Here is an 18,062-nt window from a genome sequence, read left to right as displayed (position 1 = left end):
TTTAGAATTTCTGAGTGAAAGAAAACTTGGAATTTGAAACCTCAATTTCCTAAGTTTAAATTCAATGTAAATAAATGTCATTTTTCAATTTCTATGATTGAGAGTTTAAAAATAACAAATTCTGTATTCAATTCCAATGTTCTTTTAAGTTAACCAAACAAGAAAATTCACAAATTCTAGAAAATAAAGTCCCGCCATTTTAAAATTCTTTAGTAATCTTAAATTTCTTCATCCAAACATAATGTAATGAACGTTATGTTGATTTGATTTCTACAGAACTCCTCTAAACCCTATCATTTTCGAGTAAACATCGAGCTGGTCATTCACCAATCTGTTAAAAACACAAGGATTATGTCCAAACGAAATCATAAATTTCTGTAACATAAATAATTGAGATCCGAATGAACCGAACAATCCTGTTCAAGCTAATCAAAATAACTTAAATGATGAGATTTGCATAAAATCCATCAATGCAACACTTACATTATTAGTAAGAAAAAGAAAAGTATAAGATCACAGATCCAGATCTGAATAGAGGAGGGGGATTGGAGAACCCATCTGATTGATAAAAATAACAGTAACACTACTAAAATTCTCCTCTCACCGATTTGCTACGGGAGCGATCACCGCTCTCCTGCAATGCTTAAACCGAATCCACTTTCACTACTTTGTGCAAACTTTAGGATTCCAAGTGATACTGTTGTTGGTAATTACTATAACTTCCACGATTATTATAGCTCCTTTGCTCCTTCCCCTGATATGCCACAAGAAAGATACGTGAGTTCCCCGGCAGGAAAGATGATCTACATTGCTATGCTAGCTAATTACAAGGTTAGGCTTTGTGGTTTCACATTTTAAAACCATGAAGGCTTATCCGAAGACAATAGCTTGCCGGAACGTCAAATCACTGAAACAAATGAAAATTCACAGCGGGAAATGCAGCTTCTTCCCAATTTATACCGTGCCATATAATGTGGAATGTGTCCTAGAATTAAGTGACTGAGAATTACGGATTATATAAATTTGAGTTAGAAGTTCAGGCATTTAAAGATCTCCGGCAATTACAAGTTTACAACAGATACGAATTACTTAACAATAAGATGCTACACCAGTTGATCCTCTAATGGAATAATCGCTCTTGAACACTACGCAGTTCAATATTAACAATTTCATGTCACTCAACTCATTTCGATCTACGAGAAGTTAAACTTCAATTAATCAGAAAGTATCATCACTATCATCATCATCATTCACAGCTACTTAAAATCTAATACTCCGTCTTAAACTTCAAATTGTTCATCTAATATCCGAATTTTTCCGGCAACAAAATTTATAGTTCAAGGCTTCAACATTCCAGAATCACACCACTATTCGATCAAGCTCTTGCCTTTTCAAAATACCGCCTTTTTTCCATTCCAATTAGGGCACCCAGAAATCAGTTGTTCAACTTCAATTCTCACCCAAACACTACCAGTCATACATCCCATTGCTAAATAAAAAATTCAACATTCAATTGCCATTTTTATGTTCACCTTCATCTCAATAAACATCAAGAAACCCAACCCAACATTAGAATTTAAAAAGAAAAGATATATAAAAAGCAAGGGTAAACAAGTACCAGGCAAAGATGTTTCATAGACCGCCGGTCTTGATGAACCTTCTTCGCGCCAAAAACCTAGACACAGGAGGAGTAAGCGCCAGAGTGATCGGAACCCGAATCGGAAACAGAGCCTTGTTGCAGAGCAAAGCCAATGCCAGAGCCCCACCAGTCGAAGCCGCGAGCTCAGCCGTCCGATTCCTCTCCTTCTCCACAACCACAGCCGTCGATTGCCCGTTTCCCGATGTGGGTCCGTCCCGAAACACCGATCCATCGGAGATTACAGGTGGGTTTTGGGGGGTTTCGTCTTTGGAGGACACACTCCCCATGTGAAGCTTGGCGAGCAGCGATTCGACGTCGACGTTGTTCTTGATGGCGACATAGAGGCCTGTGATCGAGGCAGCTGAGACTGAGAAATGGACGCCCAGTGCGACCTTGCCGTACTTCTTCAGGAGCTCTTTGAATCGACCGCCGGTGGCGACGGAGGCCATTGATGGACCAAAAAAGATGGGATTTTTTTTGGGATGTCAGTGAGGTTTTTGGAGAGGGAGGGTCGAGTCGAGTCTAGGGTTCTTGTGGACTTTTGCACGTAGACTGTGTTACTGGGTTTCGTGGGATTACTTGGTGATGGGGAAAGTCTCGATATTGGAGCTGCCAAGTGTTGGTTATGGGCCTCACTCTGCCTTCGTTGGCCCAATTGGTAATGTCCCTTGGTCCTTTTGTTTTTTGGGCCGTAACTTACTTAATAACCCATCCTTAGTAAATTTGGTTTTTATTATTCGAGGGATATAGTTGATCTAATCTAAATTATAAAAAAAATTGAATTTGGGTGTAAAGACAAAAGTACATCGTTCTAGCCGACTTAATTAAGCTTCTGGTTTACAAATGTTAGGTGTAACAAGGGAGACTAAAAACTAAAAGTATTTATCAAATGAGTTTTTAATTTTCAAAAAACGTGAAAACAAAAACTGCAAATAAATTGGTTTTCTAATGGCTCCCTCAAAAAAAAAAAAAAAAGATTTAACCTTTTGGTTTTCAGTTTTCAATTTGTATTTTTATTTTAAAAAAAAGAACTTTTTGCTAAAATAAAAAATAAAAAAACTGAAAACAAAGTTATCAAGCGACTCTAAAAAAACTTGATAGATTTCACATCAATGGAAAGAGTGTGAGATTCATTGTTCATGGCGACACTCACGCTTTCTATGTGTGAAATCCCAATGTCGGACATACATATATCATTATAATGTAAATTTTCGACAATTGGCGAAAATGGGTGAATAATAATATATCAAAGACTAAGCAATTAATTGGATAGTCATAGTGATTTAGGGTTGACATATATAAAGAGAGCAATGTTTCTGTTAGTTTAAGATATGTAGAATCTGTCCTTTGAGATTGTGCAAAAACTTGTATCAAGGTGAAAATTAACCAAAAATTAAAGTACTGAAAAGTGCTTTTCCCATTTGGAACACTGCTGCTTTATGCTTCATTAGGAAGATGGTGCAAGTGGAGGGGACTAAAATGGTGATTGTGGAGGTGTTGGTGGTGGTGGTGGTCATGATGGTTGTCCAAGCCAACGCCATTTTCCTCCGTTTTAGCTGTCTCGTTGCGCGGTCTTAACGGGTTCCTTATTAGCTCTAGCAAGGAGTCTCTCACATCATCAGCTTCAACCATATCAGTATCCTTTTTCTGGCAACGAAAAAAAATGAACAAAATCACTTAATGTAAGATTAATGCTACTTTAAATTGTACAATAGATGTTACAACCCTCTAACTTTTCTCCCAATATGTTTTCTCTCACATCATCAGCTTCAACCATATCAGTATTCTTTTTCTGGGAACAAAAAAAAATGAACAAAATCACTTAATGTAAGATTAATGCTGCTTTAAATTGTACGGTAGATGTTACAACCCTCTAACTTTTCTCCCAATATGTTTTCTCAACTCTCTCACACAGATAAGGCGAAGGTGTACACGAGCTTGCCTCATCTTACTAAGGAAAATTCCTTCCATACAACAAGTACACACAATGTTGCACTCACAAAAAACCACCCTCACATACTGATTATGTGCCAAATAGTTGTGAGACGAGGGATTGTGTACACTCCTTGTATACCGAAAAAATGTCCTAACTATGTGCAACAGTTGGAAAAAATTTAGAGTTTTGAGCTAGAAAAGCAACTAACCTCTACAATGAAAACATTGGACACAAGGCATCTGAAGGTAGTCACATTTGCATTAGTAACTTCCAGGCACAGTGAACTCAAAGCCTCCATCAACCTCTCAAATCCACCAGGCTTTTGCTCACAGAACACTTTCACAAAGAACTGGTTTCCGTCCAATTGAGCCACTTCCACTTGGGGCTGCAACATTTTCCATTTCTTTGATTAATACCTAAGAAATAATTAATCCCAAATAGAGAAGGGTAGTCGTTTTCACAATCCCGTTTTCTCCTTATGCTTTCCTCCCATTGTTTTTACATGGATTTATTCAAAGGAAAACAAATGAAAATGACTTGAAAACTTTTGAGCTTTAACGATAAGGACAAGATAAAGAGTAAAATGAATAGTACCAGGTTTGACTTTTTAGTGTAAAAATGTGGTTTTTCGTTAAAGTGAATAGTACCGCGGACTTTTCATTGAAACTCCCTTTATTCAATCCAATGGCTAAAAAGAGGAAGGAATGTAGGTGAAGTTCCCGAAAAAAGAAAAACTTCAAGAAGAGAAGAACACAAGATATGTACCTCCATCTGTTCTGTCTTGTGATCATGGACATCATATGAATAATCTCGGCTTTGTTTGAAGACGCTGCAGTCTCCCGGTGTTCCAAAATGAATTCCATTTGAAGCTTTATGATCATCTTGATGATCATCAGTTTTAGGCCTAATGTGATCAACTCCACTTCGGCTCTGAATTTCTGATTTGACATTGTTCTTAGCAGCATCATCCTCTGCATGATCATCAAGCTCATCTTGAAGCTGTTTAGCTTGCTTCTGCAGCTGCTTCACATATTCAATTGCATCCCCAAGAATGGAGGCCCTGTCCAACTGTGAATTAAAAGGGAGTTGGAATTAGATAAAAGATAGCATTTTCAATGAGCCAATTTCTTTTATAGTCGAGCGATATTCGAATTTAATCTAAACTGCAGGGAGGGAGATTCGAACTTGGGTGTAGAAGAGAGGTGGATACATTGCCCTAGCTAACTTGACTATGAATAGGTCTTCTTATGAGCCTATTATGTGAGGTTACTAGTGAGTTCTTTCTTTTCATATCGTTTATAAAGCCTGAATTGATTCAACACATTAACGAAGCAAGACATGACACAAATCAAATGAGGTTTCAAAAGAAAAGATGCAAGATGATGAAATGCGATGGGTACCTTAGAAATAATGGGAACCAAAGACCTAAGAGCATAAAGTCTGTCATTAAGCTTCTTCCTTCTCTTTCTCTCAGCTATAAGGTTTTTGGCTTGAGGCCGTTTCCCTGTCCTCCTTTGATATTTTGTATCCGCCTCCTCATCAATCTGATCGCTGCAATCCGACATAAAATCCCCAGCTTGTCCCTCTGCCTCATGTGTATTTGAGTCCCGCTTCTCGTTACCCTCTTGCTGATCAATGTTTGGTACTAATGCCTCCATATATTGTTGCATATCCATGTGCCGTTGTCTCTCACTAGTGATAGACATCTGCATCGCCTCCATCTCTTGAAACCCATTTTCTGCTGAAGAAATATCAATATTATTCTTGGTTAGGTTTCCCGAGTTGTAATTAGTAAATTGCTGCGAGAAGTTCATTGGAGAATTGCTTGTTCTCTCCATGGATACATCATATGGATGCAGATTCAAATTCTCTAAAGAAGTTCTGAATGAAAGATGGTCTAAAAATCGCTTTGATCCGACTTCACTCATTTTGCGCGTACCAGTTATGCTAGTCAGGGCCTCCTCCTCTAGTGAGAGGTTGTATTGGGCTGTGACAAAATCAATAACATGCTGATCTTCAAATACCTGCAGTCACAGAAAACAGAAGAATAAAAAAACTGCCATGCTAAAGATCATTTTTTTCCGGATAGTGAAGGAAAACGGTTTACTTTATGGCTCATACGAAATGTGCATGAATGCCGTTAAATATACAAATAAAAGTTAAAGATACTGGAAACATTACTTGTTTGGTAACAAGAAGCTCGATTATTCCTCCTGGTATTGGAATCACAACCCTGGTCCCAATAGTTTCCTGCAAGTGTAATCAAGAAAAGTATGAGCTCGATATCAAAGGGGCTGTGCCTTCTGGAAATAGGAGAAAGGGAGCTAGTGGTACATACCTCTAATGTACTTAAAAATGTGTTGTTAGAGAAGTTTAACCAACTGGTTTGGTTTGAAATCAAGGTCTCTGCATAAATCCTGTCAATAATCACACATTTAAATGAGGCCAGGCCAAATGGTTAACAAATTAATCAAAGTACACAAAAGAAAGTGTGATACACTCTTTCATTTTTCTATGTCGTCAATTTGGATCGCACATCATAACGTGTCAGGCCGCCTTGAAGGAGAACACTTTGTTTATACGGGAAAAAAAAAATGGAGGGATGAAGGAGAAAACTGATAAACAAATAAATAGGTTATACCCGGAGTGTAGGGGCATGGAAGAAGGTATTTGGGCTAGAAGATCACAAGATGTGGTTCTTGGATGCTGTAAGATTGTATCCCTACATGCAAGCACTGGAGGAGGGAAAGGAAGATTTTGTCCAGCATCAGTTTGGGTGATCTCAGTCCCAGCACAGCAACAATCAATCAACTCAATAAACCTAAAAATAAACCACAAGAAAGTCACATACACGCACGCGCACATATACATATATATTGGGACATGAAGAAATTGAAAGATTGATAATGTAGTTATGGTTTGATAACCTTTGGTCTTCACTTAGTTTCCAGAGAACACAACAGTCCCAGCCTTTCAAACCCACAAGAGATCTAAGCCTATGGATGAGGTATGGCATGATCATCATTGCCGCCTATAACGATTGAAAATACGGGGAAAACGCAGAGTAAACTGATTTCGAATTCCAACACAGAATCTTAAGAGTATCAGTTCAGTTGGCAGCAATAGTTAACTGCACCATCATCATATTTAAAACCTCAGCAAACTCAGAAGAATTTTGTAGCTTTCAATAAAATCAAGAAGAAAACACTTTTTATATGGCAAGAACTTGGTAGGTAAACTGCAGTCCATGCATGAGAGAGAGAGAGAGAGAGAGAGAGCTCAATTAATAAGTTTAATTATTTTTTGTGTTTCTTTTTTCTCCTTTTTTTTTTTGGATAACTAAGGAGGATGGCTGGGTAATGATGGGAGGAGCATAATGCATGAGCTAATATAGCGTGCAAAGTGGTAACTGACATTGTTAAAGTTTTTCATTCATTTTGGTTTGGTATATGTATTTGCTCATGTTTCAACTACTACAATTCTCCAAATGCTTTAAACCAAAAACGGAAACCATATATACGTGAGCATTCCATTCAAACAGTTGGTGAAGGAAATGCAAGCTAGCTCGGATGATTGTCCGCCTTTTAGATGAAATGCCCAACAGTCAGCAAAGCTACGCAGTTCAACCTAATTAAGGATTAAAAGCCCTTCATGCACCCCCTATAGTGGCCTCACAAAAACTATGAGCTATAACTCGCGGTTTATAATCATATTTGCAAAGTTCAATAAATTTTTATACAAAATCATCATAAGACTTATTTCATGTTATTTTTCCGCAATATAAGTTTATAAAAAAAAAAAAATCATCCGGGACATTCCAGAAATGTTCTAGCTCTTGAAGGGCCTTGCTAGTGGTTTTACTTTATTTTGTTGTAGTTTTTTTTTAGAAATCTCATTGTCTCACATTGATAACCACCAAAAGTTTCTCACACTTTGTAAGAATTTGTCTCTCTCTCTCTCTCAAAGTGATTGAAGAGATGGACATTGGAGAACAAAATTGGGCTTGAACCTTGGGTTTGGACTTGGGTGTATTGACAATTCCACGTCCGATTCTTTCTCCTAAACCTAGGTGGGTGAACAATACCAATTAATGCAACTTTCATATTGACAATCCTACCATTGATGCAACTTTCATATTGACAATCCTACCCCCGACTTAATGCAACTTTCATATTGACAACCATTGACTCTTTCCCCTAAACCTAATGCGTTGTTGTTTTTATTTTATTTTTATAACAAACGATATTTTCTACGGGGAGGTGGTGGCAATAACGTGGTTCAAATTCGCTTTTGGCAAAAATCAAACCCAAGACCTCTCACTTACAAGTGAAGAGGAATACCACTAAACCGTAGTATCTAAGTGGTTGCTCAAAGCACTTTTAGCACTACAGTTTACCAAACACTTACCTTTTTTTTTTTTTTTACAGCTGTTTATTTTCACAAAAAAAGCATAAGCAGTTTTGAAAAAAAAAATCACAGCACTCCCAACTATCCTTGAATAGGTCAAACAGAACCACCAACCAGAATTACATAAGAATGTATAAGAAGCTAAAAAAATGTGTGCTTATCATTTCTCATTTGACAATTGTTTATAACTCCAACTTCTATGCATTCATCTTATGCAAAATTTGATATTTGTTTATCAAGTTTGGAAAAATATCCATGACTATTAGATAAGAAGGTGACCAAAATTTGAATCCATGTAGGAAATTTGCTCAATCTTACTACATGATAAAAATCCATGTACCGTGGGGAGAGAGAGGGACTAGTAGGTTCCCGTCTGGGTTTGGTCGAATTTTTTATGTTAGAAAATTGTGATGTGGAAGTTATTGTGAATGAATTTCATATTGATAAGAGGAGAAATGTTGCACGTATTTATAAGTAGTTGGACTACTCCCCATATTGCCAATTAGTTTTATGGTGGAACCTCAACTTTCTTCTTGGTATCATAGTAGGTTGTCGTCCCACGTGTGAAGCCCAACGACCACACGTGCTCCACGTCACATGTCACTGATATTGTGTTGTTCACGTGTTAGGCTTGAAAATTCATCACACGTGAGGGGAGTGTTGAGAACGAATCCCACATTGATGAGAGGAGTGACCTTGCATGTGCTTATAAATAGTTGACTACTCTCAATATTGCCAATTGGTTTTATGGTGAAACCTCAACTTTCTTAAACAATTATATTAGTAGGTAAGTGGGTCTCACTCATGCCACGTTGAGTATTTTTAGTTTTATTGACGGAGTATGCCACGTTGAGTATTATCAATTTTATTGACAGAGTTGACGAAAAATCATCGTGAATCGAAAATAGAGTTTCGGGATGTAAAGTGAAGAAATTTGAGTTTTAGAGGACAAACACTAACCTTACACCACCATTACTATTACCACACCTTTGTTGCTACCGCTCTCTTGCGGAAGCAGAGTATCAAGCTCTTGCTTATGCTTTTGTGGATACAATATGGATCCAAGGTCTCTTGCAAGAGCTTCGTTGTCCACTCACTCGTCCGGTTCTTATCAACTGTGATAATCTCTCAGCAACATATTTAGCTGCCAATGCAGTTTTTCATGCCTGGACCAAACATATAGCCATTGATTATCACTTTGTGAGAGAGTTGCATTAGGCAGTCACCGCGTTTAGTCCATTCCCCCCACACATCAACTTGCCGATGTCTTTACAAAAGGCTTAGATACAGACTGTTTTGAGCTTCTCGTTTCCAAACTTGTCTCCTACTCCGAGTCAAGTTTGTGGCCGAGTCTTAAGGGAGTTATAAGCATTAATTCAACATTATTTAGGGAGTACTATGGTCGTATAAAGGGATCTTTCCGATGTTGTTATCAGGCTGTAACTCTATGTATTTTCGTTATGTTGTTATTAGGCTCTAACTCTATATTTATGTTGTATTCTTTCCCGTTGTAACTGTAGAACACACTAACTCCATAGCTTGTCAAAATATGTGTACAATTGTTCTATGCTATACGAGGAAAGTCACTTTTTACAGTGACAATCGTGGGGGCAGCAACGGTGGCAACGATGGTGGTGGTGATGATGATGGTGATGTAAGATTAGTAATTGTAGTGATAGGTGGTAACGGCTACTTAAGGAAAAATATTTAGAGAGATAAATAACATCATTTTTTAAATTTAATGGAGTATTACAAAAATTAAAAATATTCATTTTATACTAAACTATGAGCTCTTTATATGCGTGCGTCTTGCGAAGTTCAAAATCACAAAACATATTTTCGTATTATTTTAAAGAAGTTCTGAACTCATTGATGCTCGTATGTTCAAAACCCACCTCCACCAATAAAAGAAAAAACATGAAGTATATTTAAAATAACCATTATAACTAAGTTCGTGCGACATGAAGTGAAAGAAACCGAATGCTCCTACTTAACTCATACATGAACTGAGTAGATTATGATCAACCAATGATAAAGATGTTGTAAGTGGCATGACGAAATAACTGTAGAGATGGTGTTATTGGTAATGATCATGATAAAAGTGATGATCCACTGATCTGCCATTCCATATATATAATGCTTTAGCCATCATCTCAGATTCTCAGGCCACCCTTATGATGGATTCCATTGACAGTTTCTGAGTTATCTCCAGCAAAGAGTCCTTAACATGATCAGCTTGAACTATTTTACTGGTACTGTCATTTTTCTGCACAACCAAACATAATGGTTCTCAGTTAATATTAATAAAATATAATAAAATGCCTTGGGGTATTAAAGATAATTTAGATAACGTTAATTACCTGTACTTTAAAGACATTAAAGATCAGGGTTTTGAAGCTAGTCGCATTTGCATAGGTTACTTCCAAGCCTAAAGTATCCAATGCCTCCATCAGTCTTACAAACCCTCCTGGCTTGTGCTCACATAATACAGTCACAGAGAATTCATTAACATCCAACTCAGTTACTTCCACTTGTGGCTGCAATTAGTTTCACATTCTTTTGATCACCTAAAGAGATAGAACTCCAAATATACATCCAAATTTAAAAAGTATAAGATTTTAGTTTAGTCTATACCTCCATCTTTTCATTTTCTGGTGTGTTTGCAATGATAGTTTCAATTTGACGGAGAAACTCTGATTGTAAATTGCCATTGTTTCCACAAATATAACTAGTTTCCTTTCCTCCACCATTTGAGTTACATTCAAGCTCTTTTTGAAGTTCTTTTACTTGCCTCTGCAACTTCGACACGTATGCAATTGTGTCCCCGATGACGGAAGCTCTGTCCATCTAAGAATCAAGATGATTAGGCATTATATATATTAGAGCTTCTCCTAAAGATTGTAATCACATTAGCTGAATACAAGACGTGACAGCGTACTAATCACATCAATTGTTCATTAACATATCAACTGTCAGCGCACTTTCCCATTATTCTGTATATGTCTAACTGAAAACGCTGATAATACTAATCTGAAAATAAAAATAAACTCTTAATGCAATTGATCATCACCCCAGTATTGTTGGGAAGCAAAGTGCGAAGGATATGGTATATGTCGTTAATCTTATTCCTTCTCTTCATTTCAGCTTCAAAGTTTGATTGAGGTACTTTTTCATTCCTACAGCAACAATCAGTTCATCAGTAAACGTTAAAAAAAACTGAAAAAGTCACTGGGAAAAGGAAGAAATGGAGAGTAGCTAGCTAATTATAACCTTTGGTCTTCACTCGGTTTCCAACTTTTCAAACGCACTAGAGATCCACGCATCTGTCTGAGGCTTGGCAGGGTCATCATCATGTTCATGCCACCTGTAAACGATTGATAAAACATTAATTTCAGATTCCTAAACCTCACCGAATTAGTTGAGTACATAACAAGAACTGAGAGAAGAAAAATATATAGCTACCTCTTTTGCCTGCACATGTCGGTAAGAAAAACGCGACGAGGGCGAAAGAAGAAACGAGGAAGCAGATAAAGCAAAGGTAGAGATCCATAACTTCAGTCAATTGATCAAATCAAGTAAAACAATTGGGGACTCTTGCATTTGACAAAAGTGTTTCCTTTTTTATGGAGAGAGTTTGGTAGGTGAACTGAAGTCCATGCATGAGTGTAGCGTGAGAGAGAACTTAATAAAAAACTACACAAACTAATTAATTTCTTTTTGTGTTTTTTTGTTCCCTTCTCTGTCGGTAATTAAAGAGGATGGCTTGGTAAATATGAGAGCATATTGCATGAATGAGCTGAAACTTTTCTAAAGTTTTTCATTCACTTAGGTTTGGTATATGCATTTGCTCATGTTTCAACTACTCCATAAAGCTAAAAAAACTAAACCGAAGCGGCAATTGACTAAAAAAATCTAAATTGAATGGACAATTGGCTAAGAAACCTAAACCGAAGGGGCAATTGGCTAAAAAAACTGAAATGGCAACCCGTGAACACAAATTGCCTACTTTTGGATTTGGTTGTGTTCAAACCTATATCGCACAGGCAATAAGAAAGGATAGAGGTATGGTATCTTCCACACATTAGATGCCAACTCATTGCCAAAACACAATAATCTCATCAAGTCACCTCTTAGTCAAAAGTTTGTTATCACATGCCATGTACTTGTAAAATTGTTACTGAAGTTTGTTAATCACACGTCATCTTCCTGTAAAACTATTATTGTTTACTTCAGATTAGCTAGTGATTAGTTAGGCTCCTGTCTTATGTATTCTATTAATTGTGATATATTCTCATGTGTAAGATCTTTTTTTTCTTTTCTTTTTTGGGGTAACATGGAAGAAGAAAAAAATGAAACACCTAAAGAACAACTATTTTAACTAGCAACTCCAGAGCAGTCATCGGAAAGAGTTTGAACTAAACAAGGAGGAGACTGAGGAAGCTCTTGAAAATCCATCTTGCTATTTAAACCTAATTTGGCTAACCCTTCAGCTGCAAAACTACGCTTTCTATGAACATTCTGCAAATTACAGCTCCAGTTATCTATTATCAAACTTCTCCATTCCGAGATAAGACCATAGAGATGATGATTAAGGCTAGGCGAATAACAAATGAGACCACCAGAGCAGAATCAACCTCCACAATAAGATGAGAGAAATTTCTAGCTTTAGCTATCTTCAACTCATAAAACAAAGCCCAAAGCTCAGCATGGAGAACTTCCCCAACTCCTTTTTTAGCAATAAAACCAATGATCCAGTTACCATGTCAATCTTTAATTAATCCTCCACTTTCACTCCATCTATGACCTTTAAGTTAAATGTGGATGGTGCTAGGCATGTGTAAGATCTTCCAAGAAGCCTCTCAGCTCTTAAAATTAATCATGTTTTGTGTGAAGGAAGTTGAGGTTTTTTAGCATCAATAAGCAATATGGAGAGTAATTCAAAATTCCTTACAAGTATATGCAAAGTCTTTTCTTTCATAAACAAGGAATTCAAACTCTTAAATGCTCCCTCACATATATGTAGCGAATTTCCAAGAGTAACCCATGGCCCAATCATTATAAGCCAATTTCCAAGTACATATACAAGCATAATGAAGTTGCATCATATTGAATAGTCTACAGGCTCTTAGTTATTGGGTGAAAAAGGAGGATATAATAAAGGGAACTTTAACGAAAAGCACCCGGTACTGTTCACTTTAACGAAAAACCACATTTTTACACTAAAAAGTCAATCCTGGTACTATTTACTTTACCCTTTATTTTGTCCTTATCATTAAAACTCAAGGTTTTCAAGTCCTTTTCATTAGTTTTCCTTATAATAAATAATAACAAAAGAAAAGAGCACAGGGTTAATCTAGGGTTAAGTCCTAGAAACAAGAATTTTCTAGGAACGATGTTTCTAGGGGAAAAGAAAAAAACAAAAAACTCCTCAAAACACCGTTTTGAAAATACTTAAAATTTCTAGAAATAATGTTTTTTTTCTTCAAAATAGTGTTTTAACTATATTAAAAACGATATTTTAAGTATTTTTGATATGAGAACTTTGTAAAGATATAGATAGTGGCTAGGATTGTGCCACTTGTCACAAGATTGTAAGCCTTAGTTAGTTAATAATAGCTTGAAGGTTAACAAAACCAATATAACAGTTCTGCAGTTTCTCTCTCTAAAACCTTTCTCTCTCTAGTTCTTGAAATTCTGATCTTCTCTCTCGATCTCTCCCTCTCAACATTAACAAACTCTATCAAATTATATTTGATAATATGACATGATAGTCTGAATACAACTTGTTTGGGTGTTTAAAAACTCTTACCAAATCGTAGCTTCGAAACAAAGAGAAACAGGAAATTACAAAAATTATCTCAACTCTTCAAACGTAGTTTTGATCTAGCAAACATGTATTTGGCCCAAAAGACCATAAATCACCGCATAACGAATGTCGAGCATGTCCATAATCTGTCTCGCTAGTTGTTCTCATCAGAATGCTTAATACATAATTAATTAGTAGATTATGCTAAATTAACTATAAAGGTGTTGTAGGTGGTATGAAGAAGCATGGTAATCGTGGAGCTGGTGTTGTTGGTGATGATCATGCTGAAAATGATCCAATGGACTGACATTCCCTGATGCTTTAGCAATCATCTCAGGCCACCCTTTTGATGATGGATTCCTTGTTATCTCGAGCAATGAGTCCCTCACATGATCAGCTTGAACTATTTCAGTGTCCTTTTTCTGCGTAATTAACATATAATAAAAAATTAAGTGCTTTTCACAAATAAAAACTCTTGGTTATGTCAAAAACACTCAAAGCACCGGTTTGAAGAAAAAGAAAGAAAATAAAAACTCATTGATCCAACTGTTCTTGGACCTGTCAATTAGTTTATCTGACACTTAGTTTATAAATGAGGAATTTTGTCTTTTATAGTAAGATTCTTGAAATATTTCTCACTAACATTAACATTAACAGTTGTCATGAGCTACATAATTAGGTAAGAATTAGGAGATAATTGGTTACCTCTACTTTGAAGACGTTAGAGACAAGGCTTCTGAAGCTAGTCACATTTGCATTGGTCACTTCCAAGCCTAAAGAATCCAATGCCTCCATCAATCTCACAAACCCTCCTGGCTTGTGCTCACAGAATACAGTCACAAAGAATTCATTTCCATCCAACTGAGTAACCCCTACTTGTGGCTGCAACCATATTATTCCATTAATCTTTTGTTATCTGAAATTTCAAATTTAAAAAACATATATAAGATTAAGTTATACCTCCATCTCTTGTCCCCTGTCCTTAGTAATATCTGAGTCTTGGTTTTTTTGTTTAGAGATATTGCCAATGTCTCCTGCTGTTCCCACACGAAACCCATTTGGAAGCTCATCATTTTCTTGTTTATTTGCAGTGGTATTTCCGTTTTGACTCAGAGTTTCTGGCTGGAAATTGGTGTGGTTTCCACAGATATTATTGGATTTCCTTTTCTTAGATCCTCCATCATCTGAATGCTGTTCAAGCTCCTCTTGGAGTTCTTTTTCTTGCCTCTGCAACTCCTTCACGAACTCAATCGCGTCCCCGAGTATGGAAGCCTTGTCCATCTGTGAATCAAAATGAGTAGGCATTAGATTCTGCTAAAGATGTCACGTATTTTATATAACATTAGCCCGACCACATGATGTGACAACATACTTGTCACACTAGTTACTACTGTCAACTGTTAATTAATTATCAACTATCACATAGGAAAGTGTAAAGTCCATCTAGTACAATTGAAAAAATAATAATAATGCCATGGTCATCACCTTAGAAATGTTGGGAACCAATGAGCGGAGGTGATAGAGCCTCTCATTAAGTTTCTTCCTTCTCTTCCTCTCCGCCACAAGGTTTTTTGACTGAGGCTTTTTTCCTGTTCTTCTCCTATAATTCGTGCCACCATCATCATCAAACTGATCACTGCAATCTGAAGCTGAATGATCAGCAGTTCTTCCACCCTCGTGTTTAATTGAGTCTTGATCATCCACAACCTGCTGCTCAATGTTTTCTATTCCCTCATTAACTTGAATATTATTATGCAAGTTTTGTGCATTAGTATCAGCTTGAAGCCCCATCTCTCCCAAAGACTCATGTGAACCCTGATCAAAATTATAGACATTATTATTGTTACTATTTTGGAGGAAATTCATTGGGGAAGTGCTGCATAGGCGGATTTGGTCAACTGAGATATCGCATGGCAAATTCGAATTGTGATCCAATGCCATTGCCGGTAAAACAGGTTGCTGCTGGAAACTATGATTGTTGTTTAGATGATCATTTCCCCCATTATCATCTACAAGAAATGCCTTTGGTCGTATGTCATTGCTCATGTTGTTTATATCCACGGTGAAGCTTGCATTGCAGCTTGCACTAAGCAGGATATCTTGCTCATGTGAAATGTTGCATTGGGCAGTGATAAAGTCAATCACTTGTTGGTCTTCAGAGACCTGTCAAAGTGGAAAAAAATGCAAATACTTAAAAATTGTAATGTGTGAATTTGTTAGTTGCAGGCAAAACTATAAATTGTGACCCTTACATACCCCATCTCTCACAAAATTTATGTAGGACACAAATGTTTCAAATAGTTGGTTCATATCATGTACACGAGAACTACTAGCATATAGACGTTTGCGTGCGGCAACTCTCATACAAAAGGTGAGCCTTTGTATTTGGGTCTAGCTTAGGCTCAACTTTTGTGTGAGAGGTGGCACATATGCATGTGCGTTTGTAAGAATTTCTCCACATGAAAGATCTAAAATAACAAATTGAAAGGAAGCTGTTTAAAAGTGAAGCATCATATATATCATACATCTCTAGAGACAAACAGCTCAATCAGCCCTCCACCACTTGGAACCAAAACCCTGGTCTCATCTCTTTCCTGCAAAATAAGTGATGATGAGTATAGAGTTAGATTTAATTATATGCTCAACAAAGAGGGTATTTTTTTTTCTCTTAAAAATATCTAAAAGAATTGGACAACGACTATACCATATGACTTAAATCTCTATTGGTAGAGTTCAACCAAATGATCTGGTTTGAAATTAATGCCTGTGCATAAATCCTGTGCAAACACAATTTAGTTTTTACTTTTAGTACTAATTATAATTGAATGATTAAAAAATACAAAAAATGAAAGCTAAATAATATTTATAGGTACCCAGATTCTAAGGGCAGGGAAGAAGGAAGCTGGGCAAGAAGATCACAAGAATTAGTTCGTGAGTGGTGCATTATATCCCGGCATGGAAGGACAGGATAAACTGGAAAAAGAAGCTCTTGTCCTCCATTTGTCTGAGTGTTTCCATCAGTCCCAGAACAACAACAGTCCATCCATTCAATAAACCTAATAAAAATATAAAAAATCTTTAAATTTGTCACACAAAGAAGAGATAAGGAGGGTAATATTTAGTTAATTTCAATTAGCAACAGAACAATAAGTAGTTCCTCTCTTAATTAACCTTTGGTCTTCACTCAATTTCCATAGAACACAATAATCCCAGCCTTTCAAACCCACAAGGGGTCTAAGCCTATCAATCAGATTTTGCATAATGATTTTCATGCCACCTGCAAAATAATATGATTAACTGTGGAAAGCCAATAATCGAAACAACAGCAACAACAACAAAAATTTATGCTACTAAGTGTGGTCAACTGTATGAATCATGTAATGTCATTGCGCTTGGTTTTGCATCAAGTCTTCCGTTAGCCAATAATCGAAACATGGAATTAATTTCAAATTGTTCAAACAGGGAATTAATTTTGCAGAACCAGCTAAAATTTGTCATAATTTGGGAATTCTTCACAATGCTCTAAACTTTTTCGTGTATTATTATGCAACAAGTTTAGTCCACTAACATGCACCCAACAGAAGAACATGCAAACCCTACCTGTCAGATGACAATTAGTGCTTCTTGCTTCCAAGACTATTGCAGCGGCCGACTGTTTTCACTGGGAAAAGGAAGAAAATTACTAAAAGAAGAATAAACAGGAAAGAAAATATATTAATCAGAAAAGGTAAAAAGGTAGCTAGAAGGGTCCATGCAAAATTTACTACTCGATAGCAATCGTTAACAACTTCTCACACTCGTCATACAAAAATTAAGCTCAGACAGTACAGCATCCACCTCAGTATCCCAGAAAGATATCCATATCAACAAGCTGAGAAGAAACAAAATTGTCAATATATATTCTATTTGCGTTCCAGTGAGAGAGAACCAAGAATTCAAAAACAGTTGAACCCTCCCCATCTCACAAATGTTTCTTTTTATATATACGTGTTTAGGGCTTGGCTAGCTACCTTGGTTGGTGAACTGCAGCCCATGCATGAAGGAGAGAAAATTGTTTTTATTTCCTTATTGCCAATCAAGAAAATATATATTTTAATTCAACAATGCTACAGAGACCACATTTCTCAATTGCATAAATAAAACCGTATTATGATACAAGTGAGTTCATTTTATATAAATGATCATGATCAATCGGTACTAATACACACACACACACACACAAGTATCATTTGTTTCAAAATGTAGTAAAATAACTAATTTCTTTAAAAATTCTA

General features: G+C 36.5%; 4 protein-coding genes across 7 annotated transcripts; all 4 read right to left on the bottom strand.

Annotated features, from left to right (window-relative positions):
- Positions 1-349: 349 nt before the first annotated feature.
- Positions 350-2,245, bottom strand: LOC103440798 (uncharacterized). Its single transcript, XM_008379506.4, has 2 exons — positions 1,619-2,245; positions 350-754 (listed from the first exon to the last, which is right to left on the bottom strand). Exon 1 carries the CDS (start codon positions 2,086-2,088, stop codon positions 1,633-1,635), a length of 456 nt encoding a protein of 151 aa, XP_008377728.1. The 5' UTR covers positions 2,089-2,245; the 3' UTR covers positions 350-754; positions 1,619-1,632.
- Positions 2,246-2,835: 590 nt separating this feature from the next.
- Positions 2,836-6,740, bottom strand: LOC103440877 (transcription factor ABORTED MICROSPORES). The gene is made up of 9 exons (XM_029103649.2): positions 6,503-6,740; positions 6,217-6,396; positions 5,914-5,992; positions 5,757-5,825; positions 5,515-5,599; positions 4,976-5,316; positions 4,341-4,643; positions 3,784-3,960; positions 2,836-3,286 (listed from the first exon to the last, which is right to left on the bottom strand). The coding sequence occupies exons 1-9, from the start codon at positions 6,598-6,600 to the stop codon at positions 3,077-3,079; spliced, it is 1,542 nt and encodes a 513-aa protein (XP_028959482.2). The 5' UTR covers positions 6,601-6,740; the 3' UTR covers positions 2,836-3,076.
- Positions 6,741-9,806: 3,066 nt separating this feature from the next.
- Positions 9,807-11,623, bottom strand: LOC108173847 (transcription factor ABORTED MICROSPORES-like). Its single transcript, XM_017333712.3, has 6 exons — positions 11,445-11,623; positions 11,253-11,346; positions 11,053-11,158; positions 10,617-10,829; positions 10,343-10,519; positions 9,807-10,248 (listed from the first exon to the last, which is right to left on the bottom strand). The coding sequence occupies exons 1-6, from the start codon at positions 11,530-11,532 to the stop codon at positions 10,144-10,146; spliced, it is 783 nt and encodes a 260-aa protein (XP_017189201.3). The 5' UTR covers positions 11,533-11,623; the 3' UTR covers positions 9,807-10,143.
- Positions 11,624-13,709: 2,086 nt separating this feature from the next.
- On the bottom strand, positions 13,710-17,731 carry LOC103410633 (transcription factor ABORTED MICROSPORES-like). Of its 4 annotated transcripts, none has more exons than XM_070822420.1 (10): positions 17,584-17,731; positions 17,389-17,449; positions 16,960-17,065; positions 16,662-16,844; positions 16,493-16,565; positions 16,314-16,382; positions 15,274-15,951; positions 14,749-15,069; positions 14,494-14,670; positions 13,710-14,210 (listed from the first exon to the last, which is right to left on the bottom strand). In XM_070822420.1, the coding sequence occupies exons 3-10, from the start codon at positions 17,058-17,060 to the stop codon at positions 13,998-14,000; spliced, it is 1,815 nt and encodes a 604-aa protein (XP_070678521.1). In that variant the 5' UTR covers positions 17,061-17,065; positions 17,389-17,449; positions 17,584-17,731; the 3' UTR covers positions 13,710-13,997. The 4 variants fall into 4 exon arrangements, with proteins under 4 accessions (XP_070678521.1, XP_017181087.3, XP_017181085.3 ...); XM_017325598.3 differs by having other exon boundaries at positions 17,595-17,731; XM_017325596.3 differs by having other exon boundaries at positions 17,553-17,721.
- Between the last annotated feature and the right edge of the window lie 331 nt (positions 17,732-18,062).

Source organism: Malus domestica, chromosome 05 (genome assembly GCF_042453785.1).
Source record: "Malus domestica chromosome 05, GDT2T_hap1".
Taxonomy (NCBI): Eukaryota; Viridiplantae; Streptophyta; class Magnoliopsida; order Rosales; family Rosaceae; genus Malus; species Malus domestica.
This window is presented reverse-complemented; position numbering and strand designations above follow the sequence as displayed.

Coding starts and splice junctions, on each gene's coding strand:
- LOC103410633 (XM_070822420.1), bottom strand. CDS start 17,060: ATGAAAATCATTATGCAAAATCTGATTGATAGGCTTAGACCCCTTGTG. Junction 14,671..14,748: donor ACAGGGGACAAGAGATGGAG/GTATAACTTAAT, acceptor ATATGGTTGCAG/CCACAAGTAGGGGTTACTCA. Junction 14,211..14,493: donor CTAACGTCTTCAAAGTAGAG/GTAACCAATTAT, acceptor TTAATTACGCAG/AAAAAGGACACTGAAATAGT.
- LOC103440877 (XM_029103649.2), bottom strand. CDS start 6,600: ATGATGATCATGCCATACCTCATCCATAGGCTTAGATCTCTTGTGGGT. Junction 5,993..6,216: donor TCCATGCCCCTACACTCCGG/GTATAACCTATT, acceptor GATTATTGACAG/GATTTATGCAGAGACCTTGA. Junction 3,287..3,783: donor CCAATGTTTTCATTGTAGAG/GTTAGTTGCTTT, acceptor TTTCGTTGCCAG/AAAAAGGATACTGATATGGT.
- LOC103440798 (XM_008379506.4), bottom strand. CDS start 2,088: ATGGCCTCCGTCGCCACCGGCGGTCGATTCAAAGAGCTCCTGAAGAAG.
- LOC108173847 (XM_017333712.3), bottom strand. CDS start 11,532: ATGGATCTCTACCTTTGCTTTATCTGCTTCCTCGTTTCTTCTTTCGCC. Junction 11,347..11,444: donor GACATGTGCAGGCAAAAGAG/GTAGCTATATAT, acceptor AATCGTTTACAG/GTGGCATGAACATGATGATG. Junction 10,520..10,616: donor CAGAAAATGAAAAGATGGAG/GTATAGACTAAA, acceptor AACTAATTGCAG/CCACAAGTGGAAGTAACTGA.